This window comes from Cheilinus undulatus, linkage group 15, assembly GCF_018320785.1.
Source record: "Cheilinus undulatus linkage group 15, ASM1832078v1, whole genome shotgun sequence".
NCBI classification, from domain to species: domain Eukaryota; kingdom Metazoa; phylum Chordata; class Actinopteri; order Labriformes; family Labridae; genus Cheilinus; species Cheilinus undulatus.
This window is the reverse complement of record NC_054879.1, coordinates 48,200,496-48,224,183: the sequence shown is the minus strand read 5'-3', so window position 1 is coordinate 48,224,183 and position 23,688 is coordinate 48,200,496. Positions and strand designations below refer to the sequence as shown.

The 23,688-nt window shown below is 42.3% G+C and overlaps 1 protein-coding gene across 1 annotated transcript; it reads left to right on the top strand.

Moving 5' to 3' along the window:
* Nucleotides 1-4,454: 4,454 nt before the first annotated feature.
* desma (desmin a) lies at nt 4,455-21,891 on the top strand. The gene is made up of 10 exons (XM_041807665.1): nt 4,455-5,136; nt 12,642-12,702; nt 12,971-13,066; nt 16,176-16,337; nt 16,418-16,543; nt 16,623-16,733; nt 16,814-16,923; nt 19,030-19,082; nt 19,609-19,700; nt 21,363-21,891. The coding sequence occupies exons 1-10, from the start codon at nt 4,556-4,558 to the stop codon at nt 21,402-21,404; spliced, it is 1,434 nt and encodes a 477-aa protein (XP_041663599.1). The 5' UTR covers nt 4,455-4,555; the 3' UTR covers nt 21,405-21,891.
* The last annotated feature ends 1,797 nt before the right edge of the window (nt 21,892-23,688 follow it).

Genomic DNA, 23,688 nt, shown 5'->3' with positions numbered 1-23,688 from the left:
CCCAAAATAAAGGAGCCAGAGACCGGGGACCCCCAAAATAAAGGAGCCAGAGACCGGGGACCCCCAAAATAAAGGAGCCAGAGACCGGGGACCCCCAAAATAAAGGAGCCAGAGACCGGGGACCCCCAAAACAAAGGAGCCAGAGACCAGGGACCCCCAAAATAAAGGAGCCAGAGACCAGGGACCCCCAAAATAAAGGAGCCAGAGACCAGGGACCCCCAAAATAAAGGAGCCAGAGACCAGGGACCCCCTAAATAAAGGAGCCAGAGACCGGGGACCCCCAAAATAAAGGAGCCACAGACTGGGTACCCCGCTATACCTGAAGGTGGCTGAACAGCCAGGAACATTCAGAGAGTCGTGTGCAGACAAGGCAGTCCATAAGGAGGGACAAAGGCGGAGGTTTCTGGGACCGACCCAAACTGGGGCCCCATGGAGGTCAGCAAAATCCTGGTCCATTGTGAAGTTAAGCTGTAAAACCCATATTTTATATTTGACCTGGGTATTAACCACTCTTATCAAAGAAACAAATATCATTATTCATTTTGTCTTCTTTGGATTTTTTTTGTTTAAAACATAATTTAAATGGGTTAAAAATGGCTAAGTTTGGTTAATAATGGCTAAAATGGTGAAAAGGTGGTGAAATTGGATTTTTAAAGAACATAAATGGGTTAAAAGTGGGAAAAAATAACAAAAAATGGGTTAAAGTGGCAAAAATGGGCACAGAGAACGGTAAAAGAGGCTGAAATGGCTCTAAAGTGCAAAGAAATTATGGAAATTAGGTGGAATGGGATGAAAAATTGATATAAACAGGCGACGGTTACCTTTGGTTAAAATGGGCAAAAGGATGGAAAAAGAGTTTGACAGAGGCAAAAATGGGTCAACAGAGGCAACAGTACACAGAAAGTGGCAAGAATTGGTTTAGAAGTGGCAAAAAGAGGCAGAAAGAAGCGATGGAAGGGTTTAAAACGGACAGAAATGGGTTTTAAGTGGCAAAATGTGCTAAAGTTGGCAAAAAGGGTTAAAAAGTGATGAAAAGGGTTTAAATTCAGTAAAATTGGTGTAAAGTGGTGACAGTGTTATCTCAGTGTCTCGTGACCCCAAAGGGGTCCCGACCCCAAGGTTGAGAACCGCTGGCCTACATTATGATGATTTAACCCTCAGCTCTCATTGGTTCAACCATAAAGACGTGTCACTGCTCATCTCAGTGCCGTGTACCAGCTCTAGGCCTGGATGGTGTTTGAGTGTTGTGTACGACTGGCGTAGGAAACTGAACAGGTGATCCGCCTTTGACCAGCCAATCAGGGAACGTTTAGCCTCATACTGAACAGGAGTCTGGTTCATCACCGTCACCACAAGCATCATCATTATAACACACACATCTACGGCGAGTAGATCCTGTCACACTGGGACGGAGACTCGTCACGAGTCTGTGCTGCTGTTAGCTCCGGCGTCTGACAGGAACAATGTCTGCTGTCAGAGATCCTCAGCAGTCACACAACTACACTCAGCCTGCAGCTGACTGCTAAACATCCCTGAGGCTCAGCCTAACCTGAACACTCTACTGGGGTTACTTTTTTCTCTGGGCCTGGAGAGTAAAGGTCTCTCAGTCTGCAGCAAAAGTATAAGAATGGTCTGGAGATAGATTCACCTTATCAGACCTCCTCTAGACCGCCTCCATCAGTCGTGTGCACACATGTGCGTTCATTTTTGAGGACAGCTGATGCGTCAAACTGATGCAGAGGATGTGTAGCAGCCATGAATTAATTTTAATTTTATTAATAATTCTAATTGACCTTACTTTGTAGAAATGTGTTTCACTTGGACATTAAAGAGAGGTTTTCAGCTGATAGTTGTCTGATACTTTTATAGGCGCTGGAAGTAAAGTGTTAGAAGTTGATGTTTTATCAGCACAGATTTGTTCCTTCTCGGTGCACGTGTGCCCAGCAGAGAGCTCCATGACAAACTGAAGAGAGAGACTGACCTTCCCAGCAGCGGGCCCATCAGTCATACGTACTGCTTCTTATGTAACAAGGGTAAATACAGGACTCTGCTGTACACCTGAGGCTGCTGGCAGAATTTTAAATCAAACTGTGAAAGATAAATCCTATACTTCGACTTTAAACTTTACCGTCTGGTTTCTTTAGCAGCACTAAAGCTGCATCAGCTGAACAATAAGCATGGAGCTAGTTCTATTCCAGGATATAGACTGCACCTCCCCAGTGGAACGCTTTATTCTGATGCTGTAAACATACAGTCTGCACCTGCTCTGCTCAGACGGTGTGGCAGGGCACACTAGTGGGCCTTGAGGCAACTCTAGGTGTGCACTGGGAACCTGTACAACCATTTATAATTACAACAACTTTAGCACTGAAAAACCCAAAGAATGGGCCCTGCCTAATTGTGGTTGATTGATGATGTCAGTGTGTTGGATTGCTAGCATCCTGGCTAACAGTTACCTCATTCAGAGCTGAAAAGCATGGCAACCTTTTACTGGGTTGAAATTAGAGTTAAAATTATAATTCATGCAACTTTTAACCAAGTTGACCATTTTTTTCTACCCATTTTTGCCACTTGTTTGACAACTTTAACCCTTTTGCCACTTCTTATTTTGACCCATTTTTGCCACTTTTTGGACATTTTGGCCACATTTAACCCATTTATGCTACCTTCTTGCCTGTTTTTGCCCACTATTTCTATTGTTTGGCCATTTTTTGCCACTATTGTAACCCCATTTCAACACCTTTTATGACTGTAACCCCTTTATGGCACTTTCTGCCATTTGTGATCTATTCTGCCACCTTTTTGAAATGTTAAACCCATTTTGACACCTTTTTTTGCTATTTTTGCCCACTTTTGCCTTGGCTTGACCACTTTTTTGCCCAATTTTACCCTTTTATACGACTTTTAACCCATTTTTACCACCTTTTGACAACATTTAACCCCTTTAAACCTCTTGTAACCCATTTTTGCCACAATTTTGACACTTTCAACAGGTTTTTGCTAATTTCAGCCCATTATTTGGCCATATTTTAACCAATTTTCACCATTTCTCACTTTGATTTGCCGCTTTTTGCCCAATTTTGCCCTTTTATATTACTTTTAACCCATTTTACCAGCTTTTTACAACATTTAACCCCTTTAGACAACTTGTATGTCTTCATTTGAAGTATCCCCCAGAAAAGCTTAAACAAGGGAAACGTTTTTGCCCGTTTTTTACCTTTTTTTTTTTGCCACTTTTCACCCATTTAAGCTATCTTTTGCCATTTAATACCACTTTTTTTCCTATTTTTTGCCCATTTTGACACTTTTTTGCAGCTTTTAACCAAGTTTTTGCCACTTTTCACCCATTTAGTCTACCTTTTGTCATTAAATACCACTTTTTGCTAGTTATTGCCTCTTTTTGCCACCTTTATCCACTTTTCACCCATTTCAGCTACCCCTTTGCCACTAAATACCACTTGTTTCCCATTTTTGCCCCTCTTGACTGTTTTTTGCTTATTTTAGTCACTTTTCACTCATTTTTTACCATATTTGGACCATTTTATGTCATCTAAAACTCATTTTTTGTCACTTCTAACCCATTTCTTGATACTTTCTGACCTCTTTTCTACTTTTTCCCAACATTTTGCCCCCTTTTCACCCATTTTTGTTGCTTTTTGACAATTTTTGCCACCTTAAACTTTTTTTTATTGCTACTTCAAGCTACTTTTGCTTCCCCGCTTAGACTGTGGCTCTTGCAAAGGTATTTCTCAACAGTTTCGCTCTTTGATTGGGCATGGTTGAGTAACACTGACCTAAGATGTGCCTTAGGTGAAAAAGTTTGAAAACCACTGCTGTAGACGCACCAGCCCTCTCAGTCATGGATTCACCGAGAGCACGCAGACACGTATCGTCCGTCCCAGCAGCTGAAACCAGACCCTATGACAGCTGAGCCGGGGGCTGGCGACAGGCGGGACGTGGGGACAGGCATGAGAACAGTAGAGGGGCTGGAGGAAAGATGAGTGGCTGAGGAGGGGGAGGTAACGTAGCTGAAAGCTCTGAGGAATAATGGATGGCACGCCAAGGCAAACTCAGGGTTGAAAGTCAGAGTCTAGAGGCCGAATAAATGAGAGAACATAAAACCCTTTTGGTCACTTTCCTGTCCCAGTCTAAAGTTGTACATCATCACTGATCCTTATTAAAGTATGAATTGTTTTTTAAGAATAGAGGCCAGTTCTCTGCTTATTTTTGATGCATTAACCCGATATTAACCAACGGGGAGATGTTCCAGTAGAGTATGCTTGTTAAAACCCCAGGACTGGTTCAACAAAGCTAACAGTGTGACCAACAGAGGAGAAATAGGGCTGATGTACAGTCATAGGGGGTACTGGCAGCACAGAGGGGGCGAACAGAGAGGAGGGGCTGGCTTTTGAGTGGGTGTGGTGCGTCTACAAATAGCTGCGCCTAGTGTCTGGCATTTCTTCACTTCGTAACCCTCCCAGTTGCCCAGTGGGACAGTTGGGTCTCAGCATCTCTAACAGCTCCGTCAAGAACACAAGACAACCAGCAAGCAACAATGAGCCAGTCCTACTCGTCCTCGGCCCAGTCCGCCTCCTCCTACCGCCGTACCTTCGGCTCTGGCGTCGGCTCCAGCCCGATGTCCTCCCTGTTTACCTCTGGCGGAGGTGGCCGCAGCTCCTCTTCGAGCCACATGTCCAAAAGAGTCTATGAGGTCAAGAGCTCCGGCATACCCTCCTTCTCTAGCTACAGGGTGTCCTCAGGCGCCGGGGGAGCAGGGTTCGGCTCTTCTGCAGCCATGCGCACCTACGCTGGCGAGAAGCTGGACTTCAACCTGGCCGACGCCATGAACCAGGACTTCCTCAACACAAGGACCAACGAGAAGGCCGAGCTCCAACACCTCAACGACCGCTTCGCCAGCTACATCGAGAAGGTGCGCTTCCTGGAGCAGCAGAACGCGGCGCTGACCGTGGAGATCGAAAAGCTGAGAGGCCGCGAAGGGCCCGGCCGCGTGGCCGAGATGTACGAGGAGGAGATGAGGGAGCTGAGGAGGCAAATCGAGGCTCTGTCCAACCAGCGTGCTCGCGTGGAAGTGGAGAGAGACAACCTGGCTGATGACCTGCAGAAACTCAAGCTCAGGTAGGTCACAGGAAGTGGTTAGAATGACGGATCTGTACCGATGAAAGCCAGAGCGTGGGAGATGTTTAAGAGTGTGGATGAATGACTGAAACAGGTGGACTGAAAACACATGACGCTGAGTTATCAACCAATAAAACAGATGGACTTTAGCAGGGGCGAACAACTGCTGAAGAGACAAACGCCTGCTGGTGAGCGGAGATATGACCTCTGTAGAGGCCGGTACCACCGTCTACATCAAGGGTTTCTTGGTTTTATCTAGCGGCCCTTTACAGCCAAACACTGTATCAGGTTTTATATCTGTCTGTGTTCTTTAAATATATTCTCTGTAGTCCTATGAAGCACTCTGCTCCATCCTAGCAGGAGAAAGCATCTCACTAAGCCCCTCTGAAACACAGAGGTGTTGAGGACTTCTAATTTAGTAATAGGAGTTTTAAGCTGTAACTGTCTGCAGGTCGAGCTGGTTTTTGATGGGAGGGAAGAGATTTTGTCCTGGAGGAGCAGCCAAATTTGTCAGATATTGTTTGGAGAACCAGTTAAACCATCCCACCAGAAATGACGTAGCACTGGACACTGCCAGAACAGATGCAATAACACAGCCTGTGCAGTCCTACAAGAAGGGAGCTTGATTCAAGTATTTGACATGTGTTTAAGTTGTCAGTGTGAGGTTTTCTGTCCTCAGAGCAATGCAAATCAATAATGACCCCAAACATTCTTCCTGTGACCACTTTGGGGGACACGAGCCACAGGTTTAATCCTTCTTGTTTACATCAGAAAAACACTGTGATGCATTCCTGTCTTTTTAAAAATGATCATTTGGAAAAAGGGAAAGAGAAGTGTGATTCTGTGGAAGTAAAAACCTCACATGTGGCATCGAAGACAACAGGCTGATTTCCAGCAGGCGTCCCTAATATTTTGGCAGAACAGGAAAAAGTTCTGCTTCAGTGAGAGCTCAGTCCAACAGTGTTTCAGGTGTTTCATAATCTATTCACAAGAGAGCGATGAAGAGAGAGGGAGCTGAGGAGGCAGACAGACGCACTGATTTAGTTTCAGACAGACAGAGATGAACATCAGCTGTCTGTTATTTTTATAAATGAAAGGTGAAAGCAGAAAAGCTCTCTATATTTGTTAATGTTTGTGGGTGAAGCAGACAGAGGGAGCCGTGGCGTGGGCGTTTGTCTCAATATTCTATTTGTAGCTTCTTCCTCGCCTCTTTGAATTTAGAATTCTGTTGCTGCAACAGCGAGCAACATCACTTAAATTTAGCTGTGAATAAAACACGGTTAGAAGTGCCAATTCACTCACACACACGCCAACGACACGCACATCACACACACACACACACACACACACACAATCATTGGCTCTTAACTTTCTCTCTGTCAGCCATCTTTAAATTGTTGCCTGCAGCAGTGAGTGAAGTCTGCCAAAGCACCTGCTGCTCCCGCTGAGATCAAACACGCTCAGAGACCTCCTGCCCTGACAACACTTGCTACAAACACACACGCCTATACATGCATACACACACACACACACACACACACACACACACAGAATTCCTGCAGAATATGTGGAAAGCATCAGCAGCTGTTGGAGCCAGTTCTATTTCTGTTCTGAACTCACAGCAAAAATGTGGACCAGTGCCAGCGTGTTTGTCTACTTCTGGCCAGAAATATCCTCTTCTACTTGATATAAGCCACACCCACTAAACTAGTCTGGATCTTATTCTGGAGTACTAAACACAAGGCCTGGACCAGTGATGAACTCACCAGACTGCAACCATTACAGCTCAGCAACATTTCATAAAGTCAACATCAGATGTTTATTCTGGGATTAGATTATGTTCACAACTAGTTACGCAATCAATAGCTAACTTTAGCTTTGTTAGCTTTAGCTAGAGGCTAACATAGCTACACTAGCTATGTAATTGTCATTACAAGGGCCTATGTAGCTACATTAGCTTTAGCAGAGTGGGCTTTAGCAATGTAGCTTAAGTTACCTTAGCTATGCAGATAAAATAGATACATTGCTTACAGTAGTGTGTGTGTGGGGGGGGGGGGGGGTGTCCAAATGTTGAAACAATGCTAAAGTGCCCTTGAGAGCCACAACACTACTGTGTCAGTGACTTTGATGTTGGCTGTTTTTGATCTATACTGATCCAGAACTATTTCTACAGAACCAGTCTGGATTATCTGGTGCTAATATGGTGTTAAAACGCTCCAGAATACAGGAAATGGCATCTACTTCATAGAAAATGTTCTGGGGGAAGACCCCAGACCCCCTAGGGATTTATTGATTTATTTCTGTGTGTTCTGAATCTCCACAGTTCTTGTGGATGCTGATCCTAACTACAGACTAACCTGAGTGGTCCGTCTAGTTAGTCTGTTTTAAGGCTATATGATGAGCCCTTTGTAGAACATATAAACATGACTAAAGTGCCCTCAAACACACGCCAAACTTAGCGCCCTCTTCAGTGGCGAGAGCGCGATGTGTGTGCCCTTTTTTTTTCTTTTCGCCCCCGCCCTTAAAAAAGTCTGTGCACGCCACCGATTGCTTACGTAGCTAACTTGTGAGCTTAGCTTTTGCTCTGTAGCGCCATAGCTACGTAGCTTATGCAGCTACCTGAAATACTGGCTCTGTGGGATGTTTTCATGGAGGCCAGACTGTTAACTAGGCTTTACTAAACATTCTTCATGTCAGATGTTTAACCTCTGAACTTTTGGTATCCTAGCCCTGACCCTAACCCTGAACGACTGTTTGATACGATTTTACTCTGAGAGTTGAAGAGTGAATTTCTGTTCTGAGATGAAGAGTCTCGTATGAACGGTCTGTATGAGTGGCCATCAGAGGAGAACAGTCTGCTGCTGAACCAAAGCTCAGACCTGCAGACCACTACTGTCAGACACCACCTCTGTCAGAACTTTCAAAACATACCAACAGTTAAAAGCCAAAAACCTGATTACTAAACTTTAATAAAGTCCAGAAAATAGTCTCCCCTCTAATAAAAAACCCTCTAGCGTAGCTAATGTAGCTATAGTTAATTCAAACAAAGCTACGTTATCTGTGTTGCTAGCATAGCCTTAGCTATGCTTGCTTAAGGCGAGGCTAGTTTATTAGTACAGCACATTTCAGCAACAAGGCAATTCAAAGTGCTTCAAACAGGACATTAAAAACATGGACAAATGGAAAAAGACCAAAAAAACTTTAAAAAGTGATTAAAAACAGCAAATAAAACCCACAAAGATAAAAACAAAGATATGAAAGTAAAGGTTACAGTGCAGAGTTGTATTATTTTGAGTTATTATTTTTATTCTGTAAGAAAACCACAGGTAGACAGGGGAGGAAAAGAAAGTGGGAGACCCCCCGGGTCACTGGTTCCAGATCCCTTTTAGAAAACCCAGCGGGACACCTTCCAAGCTTTATGTTTCTTTATAGCATACAACCACCGGGACAATCGGCGGGTTATTAGATCTGTTTCTCTAGAACAAGCGTGCCGTTGTTCCGGCAGATGGAGCAACCCTGATCTGATTTCTATTCTATTAGAGAACACGCCTACCTGGAACAGAAAATTTAAAAGTGAAAACATTTTAAAAGAAAAAAAAAAAAGTGATTAAGATCATGTTGCTAAAGCTAACGTAGAAACTTTGGCTAATGTAGTAATGACAGCTGTATCCACCTTATTCCTAGCCCCCATGATTCTTTGCATGAAATATGGGCGTGACTCCTGGTCCCTTCTATCTAGACGGGTTTTTGCATTGAATAAGAGATGTGAAACGCGATTTTTAGAGCAATTTGGACGTTAAAATATGTAACTTTCATCTGCTTCACCTCAATCAGGACAATATAATTATTTCTCTGCCCTCTACTAAAGAGTACAAAGTGACGACATTACCTCAGATAAACTAGACTAGCATATTTAGCTAACTTTATTAGCTTCATATCAGTACAGAAATAAACGATCATGTTTTGTTAAATGAGTTTGGACACCACCTTCAGGTAACATTTCTAGGTTGTGGGGTTGCTGGAATCCTTATTCCACCAACTAATCCCTCTTCAAATGTGGGAATTATATTAAATAAAATTATCCATGACTGAAGGTGTCAGCTCTTCAGTTTGGTAAATGCCAAGTTTTGAATTAATGATGAGTTAATATTGAAAGAATTACATCCCAAATGCATTTAAACAGTGAACAGCATGTTTTAAACACTGCTGTTAAAGACATATGTTTAACTTTGTCACGTCATTAGTACCACGACTGAAGCAACAGGTACTGAGCATTACAGAAAATACTATTTAAACATTCAGCTCATTTAACTTTAGCGAGTTAACAAAAATGAAGCAGTATTTATTGCAGCAAATATTTATTTCAGAACAACCACTGCTGACGCTAAATCACGTTAGTAATCCCTCGGAAGAATGGTGTTTTGCTTTTATTGCTACTGTGCGGGAAGTTCTAACCACATTTACAGCAGTAGAGCCCCCAGGAATAAAGTAGTACCCACCTTATTTACTTACAGCTTACAAAACAATGTGAACATGTCATTTCAAAAATATATCAATATTTACAAATTTGTGGTGAATTCCTATCAAACAACTGTTGTTCGTAGTTAGCATCTGTCGTTAGCTGCTGTATTAAATTACATGTAATTATCTACTTCTGCCTTAGCACCGAAAGTTTTGCCCATATTCAGATTTACAGTAGCGGCCCCAGGAATAAGGTGGATAGTCTTTTGCCAAAAATATCTTTTAGTTTTAGTCATAATTTAGTCACCTAAATTGTTTTAGTTTTAGTCTAGTTTTGGTTGACGAAACTTCCCAACATTTTAATCGATGAAATTTACAGTAAATTTAGTCGACTGAAGGATCTCTCCCCAACTTACCTCGCCACCACACAGCCAAAGTAGCTGTGATTGGATATATGCCTAACTTTCACCTACTTTCTACATGATGAATTTAGGTCGGATTGGATAAAGTCTCTGTCAAACATTTTGGTCCTGTTTTAATTTGTTGACCACAGTGTCAATTTCGTTTTAATTTTTGTTCATGTGCGCTTGTTTTTATTAGTTTGTAGCTGGGTTTCCATTACACTTGGAAATGCGCAAAATCAAAATAGCGCAATAAAAAACTGGTAATGGAAACACCTGAATTTTGAAAAAACCCTAAAATATCGCTAAAAATTTTTACACTTTCATGGAGGTTTTTCAGGCGTTTCAATATAGACATATATCGCAAAAGTGTAATGAAAACACTTTTTCTGCATTTACAAGGCACGGGACGTGACATACGGGGTCATATGACCAGTCACTCTGAGCCAACATGGCACGGTACGTGTGGACAGAAGAAGAGACGAGACTTTTCTTATCATCATACTTCTACCCTCATACGTGGCTTTTGCCGTACATACGGACTTTACCTCTGAATTATCATCCGCTGCCTTCGTCTTTTGTTCAAAATTATCAAGGCAGCCGCCGTAGATGTAACCAAAACCGTACCAACACGCAACAGGTTTTGAGCGTCCAGTTTCCCTGCAGCGGATTCACACAAGATGAGATTTTAGGAGAATTGCAAGGCCTGTGCCCAAAACTCCCTTTAATGGAAACGCATTCAAAGCTCAGCTGAACTTAAAGAGGGGGTTTTATACTTTCCCATTTTTAAAATATAAAGTCACAATGTTGGGTGTCCATACTTCCCGTATGCAAATTTTTAAACCGCAAGATAAATGTTTGTGGCAGAAATCTTGGAATTAGAGTGTAAACTGATGAAAACGGTTCATTGCGAATCTCTCTGAGATCTTCCCGAGACAAGATTTCGATGGAGGTCATCGCAGTAGGATCTCCTGACGGGTTCGTCAGTGCAGACCGCCCCCACAAGGCCTTTTAGCCTTTTAGCCATTTAGCCGTTGAAACACAGTAGTTAAACACTTACCAAACAGATTCGTCCTGCTCCATCCTTCACTGCTGCTGCTTTTCTTCCCTCTCTCTCCAAACTATCAGGATCCGGGTCTAACACGTACAGACGTGTATCAAAATTCACCATATTTTACTGTCGGACCAGTTTATTTAGAGTTTACAAGTACTAGCATAGTAACATTAGCCACATTGGAGGGGGCGGGCACAAAACATTGAGTCCTGCTGCCGGCCAGCCTCCAGAAAATCGGCCAATCGGAGTAAAGCAGGTCCATGGAGTGGGGGGGTGTTAAAGAGACAGCAGTGAAAACGAAGCGTTTCAGACGGAGGTTAAAATAAGGGTTTTTCAGGACGCCAGTGTGAGAAACAGGAGGAGTTTTTTGAGCTGTAAACCATGTAAAGCTACTACCTGGGTATCAGGGAGATGGTGGAAAGCCTTGAAAAAAGGAATAATACCCCCACTTTAATCAAAATGTAAGAAAAATAGCTTCTATTTTGCTATTTCGACAGCTACTGTCTCGTTTTCATCAGAGGAATAAAGGCTATTGACGAAAACTATAACAAAAACTAGAACGGCCGCCTGAGGCGGCAGACCCACGCCCACCGAGGAACTCACGCTCCCGTTGATTACTATGGTGTTCAAAATTTCGAAGTCCGAGAAAAACCAAATGGGTGCGCGGATCATCACTAAAATCTAATCGATTCTTCCCTGTCACTATCCCAATATTCCCTGAAAGTTTGGTGAAGATCCAACTTTCTGTTCTCCAGTTATAGTTAGTATGCTAGTATACAAACAAACAAAGAAACGAACAAAGATACGGAACCCTTCATGTAACCCTGACGATTTCATCGGCGTGGGTAATAATTAGTCAACAAAATTAAGACTGGATAGGAGGAGCCAACACTGGGGAGAGAGAGAGAGAGAGAGGGGAAAGACATGAGGGGAAGGAGCGACTGGCCAGTTTGGAGCCTGGGCTAGCTGCTCAGAGGAGCACGAGGCACATGGACTTTACTCCGGCTATCAGTGCCCGTTGCGAGAGCGTTTTCAACATGGCGGCTTAGACGCCAGCATCACTAGCCTCAGCTGTCACTCAGACTTCCTGCAGCCCATGGCTGGGTGTTTAGGGTAACTCTTATTCAGAGATGCAGATGTGGACATTTCAGTTCAAGAGTCAACAATAAAAATGTGTTTGTCCTGTTGGTAAATTTGACTTTCTGTAAACATGTAGACTTTTTCTCCTGTTTTCTGGAGATCAGATGTTTCAGTGTGGATTGTGAAATCTAAATCTGGCAGCGAGCCGGCCAAGGGCAGGCATTCATTCCTCTCTCACTGTTAGCCTTCTGACTCTGACAGCAGCTGCACCGCAGCGCCACGACTCAAAGAGCAAATGCACACGCGTGTGCGCAGATATGTCTCCAAATACAGTTCAGCTCTGATGTGGCTTCTATTCTTGTAGCTCTACCTGCAGCCTAAGAGAACACGGAGCAGGAGGATGTAGGAGGGAGAGCTGGTTACTGCTTTATCTGAGGAATAATTGGTCCCTAGAGAAGGAGCTTCTGCTGTCTTTGTTTTCACTTTCCTCTGTTTCTTCTTCTCTCCAGGCTGCAGGACGAGATTCACCAGAAGGAGGAGGCTGAGAACAACCTCTCTGCTTTCAGAGCCGTACGTCTTCTTTTCCATTAAAAAGAAACCCACCTGATATCTCAGTCCTTTGTCATTTTGTTTTCAGAAGCAAGAGTAGAAAATGAAACGCTCTGTCCTCACTCAACTTTCTCTCTCATCAACTTTCTGTCCTTTCATGCCTTTTTCTCCCTGAAACTTCTTATTCTGAGCTCAAGTTACTTTTTTTTATCTCTCTTTTTCCATTTTCCTACTCTGCCTCCACCTTTTTACCTCTGCTGTCCTCATGCTTTATATTCTGTTTGTCCAGGATGTCGACAATGCCACTCTGGCCAGGCTGGACCTGGAGAGGCGCATTGAGAGTCTGCAGGAGGAGATTGCCTTCCTGAAGAAGATCCATGAAGAGGTATGTTGATTGCTCTATAAAATCTGTCTGATCTCCTCGCCTACAGCACGTCTATGTGTGTCAGTAGGGTGGTGTGTTCTGTATCATATGACAACCTTGAACCTCAGTGGACATGCATATCTCTTCAGTGTATCAAATATTTCACAGGAACACCCCAGTGGTGGAAAATATATTTATAATCACTCTTAAAGCAGCTTTAGACGTGGGGGGTTCTTCTGCAGAGCAGAGCAGAGGTGTTTGTGCACAGTCACCCACACATTCAGAGGGCAGAGCCACTTACACGCTCAGACACATGGCAGCACACTTCAGGTCCCTTCCTGACATTTTCCTGTCCCTGCCACAAGGCTGACCTCTCAGAAATGCAGAGCTGCTGATTGGTTGAAGAGAGCCTGTCAGCTGCCGTAGGTGCATGTGGATCAGAACAGATGCAAAAGCTATTTTTAACTTTTTGGTCGAACCAGGAGACAGCTGAGGGTTCTGCTTTAAACTGACTCTGGCTGCTCTTTATCTGTCATGTATAATAGTCAGATACCCGTGCCTTTAGGTTGATGTTTGAACTCTGCTTTTGCTCAAATGTAAATAAGTAGGGAGGTTATCTGTGTGCAATGTTCATATAAGATCTTTGATCGTAGTTTCTCAACCTTCAGCCAATCAACCTCTGTTTCTATGGCACCTATGAATAACAGAAGCCTTCCTTTAGATGCTGTAGAGCAGTGCTACTCAACCAAAGAGCCAAATTGTTAAAAAAAAATCTTTGCAAGCCACAATCTAAGTGGTGAAAAATGGGCTAAAGTGGCAACAAAAGTAAGTTAAAGTGGTGAAATGGACAAAAAGCGGCAAAGAAGTGGAAAAAAATGGGTGAAAGTTGGCAAAAATGGGGAGAAAAAGTGGCAAAAATTGACTAAAAAATAAGGTTCAGGTGGCAAAAATGGTCAAAAAACAGTAAAGTGTGGCAAATATGAGTAGCTAAAATGGGCAAAAAAGTAAAAAAGAAAAAAGTGACATTCAATGGCAAAAGGCAGTTTAAATATGCAGGAAGGGGCAAAAAGGGCAAAAAGGGGGAAAATTTGAAAATTGCAAAAAGCTAGATAAACTAAACGTAGGTGGAAATACTGGTTAAAAACGGTAAAAATGTGGCAAAAAATAAGTGACAAGAGACTAAAATGGGCAAAAGTAGAGAAATGGTCAAAAACTGGCAAAGAAATAGAGAGAAATGGATGAAAAACTCATAAAAAAATGAGTTACAAGTGCCAAAAAAGGTCAAAAAATATAAAACTGTGGCAAAAATGAGTGTGTAGCGCCACATTATGTAATAACGCTGCATTATGTAATAACCCTCACCATAGGACTTCGTGTGGACTCCAAGGTATGCCCTACCCAACTATCTTTCCCTAACTAACCGCTTAGTGGCTTATGCCTGAACCTGACCCCCCTTCAGGGCTCTAGACTTAACACCTACCCTAATCCTAGGACTTAAGGTGGGCTCCAGGGTATACCCTACTACCTTGCCCTAACCCTAACTGCTTAGTGGCTTACAAAATACGGCGTTATTACATAATGTAGCGCTACAGAGTGCAAAGAGATTAAAATTAACTAATTAATTAATAGAATTAATTAATAGAATTAAAATTGACAAAAATGGGGAATAAGTGGCGTTCAATGAAAAAGGCAGCTTAAATGGGTAAGGGGCAAAATATGGCAAAAAAGGGGGAAAAATGCAAATAGCAAACATGGGCTTAAAAAGCTGCAAAAATAGATTAAAAGTGGCAAAAAGGGGGCAAATTTGCAAATAAGGGCAATAGAAAGATACAAACAGAAAGTAAAGGTTAAGGATTTAAGCCAGCTGTTCAAGAGTGGGAAACAAACGGGTTAATGTGACTTGCAGTGGATAATTTCTGAGGTTAAAGTTGATCTTTTTAAGGTTTTCTGAGGGAAAAATGTTTCAAATAAAGACATAAAAGAGCCACATGTTGAGTATCACTGCTGTAGAGAACACTCTCACAGATACTCTCTGTTATTTTATTCATAAAGACCCAGCATTAATCCACAGCTCTGAGTTACATTTAGTAAAAATACTATTACAGATAAAAAGGAACCTCTCTGCCTTCATTAGCAGAGATCAGGACAGTTTATGATGTCGGACAGCAGGCAGAGAGAGAGAGAGGAAGGAAATGCAGGAAAGGAGCCGCTGGTCAGAATCAGACCTGGTCTGAAGACTCAGACTGAGACGGCCATGACATCTGCACCTCATTCAACAAGAATCCAGAGAAAAACTGGACTCATGTTGGAGGCGTGAGGGGGAACAGACAGACTCTGGCTGTTTTCTAAGCTCAGAAATATGGTGATATTATTCCAGTCATTAATAATCAGGTTATTCCCTGTAATATTGTGGCAGTTCTCTGGTAATTAGCCGGTGTTTTACCCTCAGTCCACTAACACTAACCCTAAAAATGACCTGAAAATTATTCTAGAAGGAATCGTCTCTCATTCAGCCGAAATAAAGAAATGACCTGAGAATTATCAAGCAGCTTAAACAGGAATAATTTTAATAATTTCTACTCTATAAAATACCACCTAATTACCAGGTAATGGTCCATTTTTATGAGGAATAACTTGATAATGACTAGGTAAACCCTTACTCTAACATATTTCTGAGTTATTATCTGGTAAAATATCCCTTTATTTCTTGGTAGGTAAACCTTAAAACCTGTAGAAGTAACTAGATAATCACCACTTATTTCTACAAAACTACTGGGTAATTAGGGCCCATTAAATAAAGTGCTACTAAGTACATTTCCCCCAGAACAAACTTTGAAGCCCAGTTTAAAATCCAGAAGAATCTGGTAATAATGTTTATAATGAATCTGACTTTGTGTTTCACTGCAAAACAAACAGCAAAAAGACAAATAAAAGTAGAAAAGGCTGTAAAACAGCAGCAGTTCTGCTGAGACGTTAAAAAGGGTTGTGAAAAAATAACAGTGATTCAGAATATCAAGGACATGGTCCAGCCTCTTAGCACGTCTTTGTGTCTGCTGCTTCTATAAGGAGTTAACTTTGCAGACGATTTCCCCACGTTTATTTCTGACTGTATTTTCCCGCCACCCTGCAGGAGATCCGCGAGCTGCAGAGCCAGATGCAGGATACTCAGGTGCAGATCCAGATGGACATGTCCAAACCAGACCTGACTGCTGCTCTGAGGGACATCCGCATCCAATACGAGGGCATCGCCGCGAAGAACATCGCAGAGGCCGAAGAGTGGTACAAGTCTAAGGTAGACACGAACACGTCCACCTTAAAACAGCGCCCCCTTTAGCCGTTACCCCTCTATAACCCCTCCCCGTCGGTCCTTAGGTGTCTGATCTGAACCAGGCCGTGAACAAGAACAACGACGCTCTGCGCCAAGCCAAGCAGGAGACCATGGAGTACCGACACCAGATCCAGTCCTACACCTGTGAGATCGACTCTCTCAAGGGCACTGTGAGTCTGGGATTCATACCGTTAACTCCTACAGCCCTTATTATTTAGTTTTAACCCTTTATGTTCAACCGTCCCATAGAACGAGTCTCTGATGCGCCAGATGAGAGACATGGAGGAGCGCATGGGCCGTGAAGCTGCTGGTTATCAGGATACCATCACCAGACTGGAGGAGGACATCGCTAAGATGAAGGTCAAATACTGATTAGATGATTGAGTTCATCCTTTATCAACAGTTTTTGTGTTTTTAACACTTCGTGTGTTGGTTTAAAGGATGACATGGCTCGTCACCTGAGGGAATACCAAGACCTCCTCAACGTGAAGATGGCCCTCGACATCGAGATCGCCACCTACCGCAAGCTGCTGGAGGGAGAGGAGAGCAGGCGAGTGACTGGGAATGTTTGTTCAAACATGCTAGTTAAAGTTGGACCCAAATAGTTAAACACTTGATGATTAGTCTGAAGAACCTCAGCGTCTGATGCAGACTTCCTTCTTTTTTTCAAGCATTAAAACTGCAGAAACTGTTAAAAACTAAATGACCAGACCAAAATAACAGAGACACTGATTCAGAATGGGTTCCCTGATCAGAGGAGCTCTGTGAGCTGAAATCTAGTCTGCCATTTCTGTCATGGAGTAAACTGTTATTCCATGTTGAGGTTTATCTTCTGTGTTTCAGATGGATTAAAAAATGAAAATCAGACATTCAATGTTCAGTCAGCTCTAGATCAGATCTGACTGATCAGACTGGACCACATAGATGCTCCCTTTATACCAGGGTCATCAAGTACATCTGCAAAAGGGCCGAATTTAGTCTCATAGAAACTCTGCAGCTGGACTTTCAAATAAACAAAAATAGATCAATATTTTGCTCTGATTAACATTTTATTGTGCAGCAGGCAACAAGGAGACAGGCCTGCCCACAGAAATGGCATGGGCCCCCCCCACTTCTGGTTTAACTCCAGTATTCACTCATTTTTGACACTTTAACCCCTTTTTGATACTTTTTGTCTCGTTAACCAATTTTTGCCGTTCTTTAACCCATTTAAACCACTTTTCTTCCATTTTTTTTATCCCTCTGTGCTACTCTTTTATCCATTTTTGCCACTCTAACCATTTGTCACCTCTTTATCTGTCCATTTTTGCGACATTTCTCCCAACTTTAACCCTATTTTATTTTATTTTTTTAACTTATAATAGCTGGCAAGTAATTTCTATAAAGAAAATCAAATATTATTCTAAAACTTTACCAATATCAATAATTTTGAGGTGGATTTAACAAGGCAACATCATTTTGTTTTCCTCCTTTTATGAATCTAATGATCTTCTGGGGGCCGGACAGAGAGCTTTGTGGGGCCTGATATGGTCCTCGGGCCACCAGTTGATGATCAGTGCTTTATACAGTACAGCAGAGTAAGATACTGTGGGATATGATGCAAGACGACATCATGTAATATGAAACACTAGGATACAGAGTATGAAATAGCACATTAGCACACGACCCTGAGTGAGAATGATTCAATACTAAATAACTGTGGTGAGACTATGCAGTAATGTGCAGTGTAAAAGACGATGTAACGTGAACACACAACAGAACACAATAACATCATATAGTGTATTAAAATGTGGGGAAAAACACGTTTTTGAAGAGCCCCCATATAACCAGGCCTCTTAAAATCAGCAAACTGCTTGAAGCACACAGAGACCTGTGGCATGTAGAGAACAGAGAAAACAAGAAATCGAAAAAAAAAAAAAAAAAAGCCGACATAGCTGTCCTGCAGTCTGCCATTGGACCAAGGGTCCAAGGCTGTCTTTATGCTTTCATAATAATAGATCGTTTTTACATCTTTAGCAGGAAAAACTGTGTTGACCTAAGATGTTGGGATTTAGTCTGTGAAAACTGTTCAGACTGGGTTATCTCTCCTTAGACCAGTGGTGGGGTGTGATGAAAATAAGGTTGGGAACCACTGTAAGCTAAGACAAGACACACTGAGAGTACTGGACGTGATAAAACACAACATGATCTAATATGATGCAATAAGATACTGTTCAATTTAACACAAAACAGTGAGGCACTAACGCTCAGATACCAGACTCTCTGGTGAAATACGCTGCAACACCAGAATATACAATGAATTTATTTCATTTTCTCTGTGGGGAAATCTATCCTGGATTAAGTGCTGTTCTGGTTTTTCTTCTTCCTCAGTTGCATCAGTAAATAAAAATGATAAAATCTCTCCATGTAAACAGATTAGCAGACATGGATTCAGACCACCAGCATCCTATTTTACACATCCCCATAAAACACACATTATAATTGAAATAAATGCCGTTATGACTCCTACAGCCTTAAACATGTAATATTATGATGAGGGTAGGCAGGATAGAACTATCTGCATACATTAGCTGTCTTTACTCTTTTCACTGACGTGTTTTAAATTTCTCTTCACATAACCTGCTTTTAATCCTCGATATCTTCTTCCTTTTTGCAGGATCACTACCAATGTGCCCATGCAGTCTGCTTACTCCTCCATTGGATTCAGAGGTACATAAACACACACACATTGTTCCCTTCACACACAGACACACACACCATCCATCCTAGATTCCAGAAGAGTCAATAGAGAGGATAAAAAGGACTAATTATAGCTTGTGACTGTATATGGTCGCTGCTATTTTAAGGGTATTACATTCTGCTGGGCTGCAGTGGCACATTCTGACCACTGTGTGGCGACCTTTGTCACGCCATGATTCACAGAGGCGATCAGCAGGAGGCTCACATCAATAATCACACTCCTCAGGCCCTTCAGACACATTAACAGTCATAGATTAATGTGTGCCAGGGCCGCTGCTGTCTGCTTCAATGAAACCGTGAGCAGTCATTAAGAATGAAGCATCAGGAACAGATGACAGTCATTACTGAGTTTGATTATGCTTGAAAACTCAGGAGCAGAACACGGTTTCATTGTTCCATCAGGTTGTTGAAGGTCAACAATCCTCTTAGAGAAACACTAAAGTGTTAACTCTGAATAAACATGTGTAACTGTTTATGAATGAATGTGTTTCCACAGAGACCAGTCCAGAGTCCCAGCATCAGCGCGCCTCAGAGGTTCACTCCAAGAAGACGGTGCTCATCAAGACCATCGAGACCCGCGACGGCGAGGTTTGTTTAAACACACCCACACACACCCACACACACCCACACAAAATGAATATATATTTTATTATCAAAGGGCCAATCAGGATACGGCATGGTTCAGTCTGTTTGATTTATCCAAGAGGATACAATGAGATAATACTGAGCGATTACGCAGTATCATATAACATTAAATAATACAAAAAAGTATTTATAAAGAGCTTTTCTAAAACTCAGACACTGTACACTAATAATACAAAGACAGAAATAATATCAGACAATATGATAGAACCATACAGCGCAATAAAATGGTACAATCATATCAATAAGGTGTGATAATATACAGTAATACAGCATGGTACACTGTAAAAGGATTTAATACATGACAAGAAATAAAACCCTAAGATATGATACAATAATAAAAGTAACACTGATAATATGACATGATAAAGTTTAGTCGTACTATATGAGATGAAACAATTACACAGTGATAAGATGCTGTAGTATACAAATCTAAAATATATATTTTTTATACTTTGTTTTGTAAAGTGCAATCTGCCACACTTTTGGGTCGTTTCCACCACCTCAGTTCTGTGTGTAACGGCACGCATTTTTTTGCGTTTCTATAGAGGAAAAGTTGGAAAGGGTCCCACAAAACCAACTGTACCGTCCAATCTTACCTATCCGTTCCAAAAAGGTGGAGGTAAACACACCAACGAGAGGGGCTGTACTGACGTCACGCCGGCGCGCAATTCAGCTGCTCGCCCCGGGCTTCAAAACACGGAAGTCTGCGCTGCATATGCAGGCTGGTTTCAGTAGAGCACAATACTTCACTAACCTCACAAAGCAGGTGGATTCGCCCGTTTCCATGTTTCTCACTGGTGAATCCATCTTCACAGCTCCCATCTGAACCGTTTGGGCCCGATTAGAAAGTGGCAGGACCAATCAGTGACGAGGGGCGGTACTTTCAGGCGCGGTGGAGTCATGACATAAGCAAACGGCAACAAGAGGACGGTGCAGTTATGGTGGAAAACATTAGCGTGGAAGCCGCTAATGCTACACCTGCTGCTACACCTCAGTTTGGGGTGATGACATCACGTGTTTTGTTGCTCTGATTGGCCCGTAAAGATGTGACGGACAGAACCTTCATCCAATCACCGTTCGAGTTTTTTGAAAGGCTCCGCCCTTTCCCAAATGCTGTCTGTCATTTTGATTAATTTAATTTAAGATAGTCATTTTGATTCTTTATATTCATGCCTAGGTGAAGTACTCTATGAGCCAGGGTGCTAGTGCTCGTTCTGTAAGTGATTCTGACACCAAAATGATCTCTATTCACCAGTGAACTACAAAAAAAAATCAAGGTTTTAAACAGACACTTGCACATTAATGTTGAATATATCTTCCACTTGTCTAAATAGGCTAAAGATTGCATGTGAGCATAAAAGCACAAACCCTGTAGAGGCACTGATTATTGATCTGTTGTGATGCCGCCACCCCGTAGTCTGTATGGATATTTACCACAACTCTACACATTTATCACTACTGTCCTCCCGTGCACAGCACCACTGTGTCTGTAAACAGAAAAATACTCTCACGTATCGCCTGTAAAACTTTACAACCCCTCACATAGACAGAGCACATGTTTGTGAGCCTTCATATCGACTAACAACGCTTGTTCTTTCTCCTCAGGTCGTCAGCGAGTCCACACAGCACCAGCAGGACATCATGTAAACCAGAGAAGCAACACAAAGATACTAGAAATCATTTAAAAAATACAAAAAAAAGACATTTTCCTACCACTGCTAGCAGGGTTTATAGTTTTAGCCTCTGAAAGGAACATGATGTTGAACATGGGATGTAAAAGGAAACAGCAGTATGCACCGTTAGAAGACCTGATGTAGACTAGATCAGCAGTATGGGTACAGTACTCTGCCTTTAGCCTGGCTTTAATAAAGGTCATTCCAGGAATTATGCCTGATTGGTTTAACTTTTCCTTCATTACAAGTTGAATTTGATTTTGTCATTTCTTATCTGCAAGAGTTTAAGAAGAGCTGAAAGAAAAGTGAGATGATCTTCGGCCTGAAATACGTCAGAATGATGGAGGAGGAGAGTTTGAGCTGTCGAGCATGTGCAGGGTCTTTGATTGTAAATGTACGGGGGACAGATGATGCTGCTCTGCAACGCCCTAAAAATCTCCTAATAAAGACATTTGTTATCACTGAGAGTCAGCAGCTTTCTTCTTCTGAACCAGAACAGTCCTGATGTAGGACTGTGTAAAAAGTCTCATTTTCATTCTTCAGCGTACGCCTCGCTCCTTTATGAACCGTTCCTCGCCACTGCATTCATCATCTGATGTGTTAGCTTCCTCCCACCATGCTGGCTCACCCAGCCAAGCACAGCCGTCTTCTCTTAACATTTAATTTGCTTTTATAAAGGAAGCAGGAGTTTATATTATCAGTAACAGGGCTAGCATCAGTGCAGGGGAAAGTGAACAATGACTTGTTAATGAGCTGGCTCGGCTGATGCTTTGTTTCCAGCAGAAGAGCAGATTAGCAGCAAGCAACAGGAATAATAGAGAGCGTGCAGTTTGTGTGTGAAATCAGTGGACTGAGAATGTCTGCAGAGATAAGGAGAGAGGGTGAAAGAGGACAAAACACGGGAGAAAACAAAAGTGAGAGGGTGCAGCTGTGATGGAAGGATATTCAGAGAGAAAAGGAAACAAGGAAATGATTCAGGGAGAGATTATCGTACCAGAGCTGTCTGCATCAGCCAATCAGAGAGCCAATAATCATGGATCAATAAACAGCACGTGACTCCAGCTGACCTCTGTGAAGATGTGAAACACCTGAACCATTCAAAAACATTTAAAACACTGCCACCTTAAAACGTAATAAATATATAAAGAAAGCATCTCATGTCTCATGACCGTATTTTTGTATTTGCCGTGTCAAACATGTTTCTTTGTTGTTACATAACTGCAGCCCTCTATGTCAGCAGGATGAGCCTCTGTCAGACCACATCAGTGTGTTTGAAGTGTTAGAGAAACATCTGACAGATGAACTCAGACACACACCTCAGTTTCAGCTTCACACTGTTGCTGAGAGCAGCAGAGCAGAAACAAAGAACACATTTATGAGCTCCTCTTACACTAATAGTGACTTACTGTACATTATTCATATGACTGGGTTATGTTTTGGCTCTTTAGGATAAATTAGGGGTCATTTTTCAGTTCCACACTTTGAAATTCCACTTTTAAACTGTTTCAGTTTTGTTTTGGGTTTTTGAACAGTTGTTAACGAAGGATCATTGACTTCTTTAGGATACAGAGCAACTCTGGGTAATACTATGGCATAACCTTTATAATAATAATAATAATAATAATAATAATAATAATATGAATTTATCTAGCGCCTTTCAAGAAACCCAAGGACGCTTTACAGGAACACATACACATGGACAAACTATGTGAGGGTAGGATGAGTGTGAGGGCTGGTTTAGTGAAGACTGTAGGCTGTGGTGAACAGGTGGTGCTTGAGACGTTTTTTGAAAATGTCCAGAGATGGAGCGCTACCGATGTCTGCAGGAAGAGTGTTCCAGAGGGTGGGGGCTGCAGCACTGAAGGCTCTGTCTCCATAGGTTCAGAGTTTGGTTTTGGGCATGGAAAGTAGGTTTCGGACCTCGGAGGATGGACAGATGGAGGTCCCGTCCACATCGAGCATGAGATCTCCAACCTTCTGCAGCAGCACTTTGGGGGCCACCACCATGAGCTCTGTTTTATTGCTGTTGAGTTTGAGTTGGTTAGAGGTCATCCAGGCTTTATCACAGAAAAAAGAACCTGTCATGGACTGAATAAGAAAACCATAAAAGGTGAAATGTTTGAAAACACAAGGTGTCGATGACTCTTGACTCGTCCACTGGTGAGCGGTCTAGCTGCAGACCGTTCACGTGAGATGGCGGGTTAGAAAAAGGTTAGGATACCAAGAGCTGATGTTAAAATCTGACGTAAAAAAGCTAA

Coding starts and splice junctions, on each gene's coding strand:
- desma (XM_041807665.1), top strand. CDS start 4,556: ATGAGCCAGTCCTACTCGTCCTCGGCCCAGTCCGCCTCCTCCTACCGC. Junction 13,067..16,175: donor TGAAGAAGATCCATGAAGAG/GTATGTTGATTG, acceptor GCCACCCTGCAG/GAGATCCGCGAGCTGCAGAG. Junction 16,338..16,417: donor AAGAGTGGTACAAGTCTAAG/GTAGACACGAAC, acceptor GTCGGTCCTTAG/GTGTCTGATCTGAACCAGGC.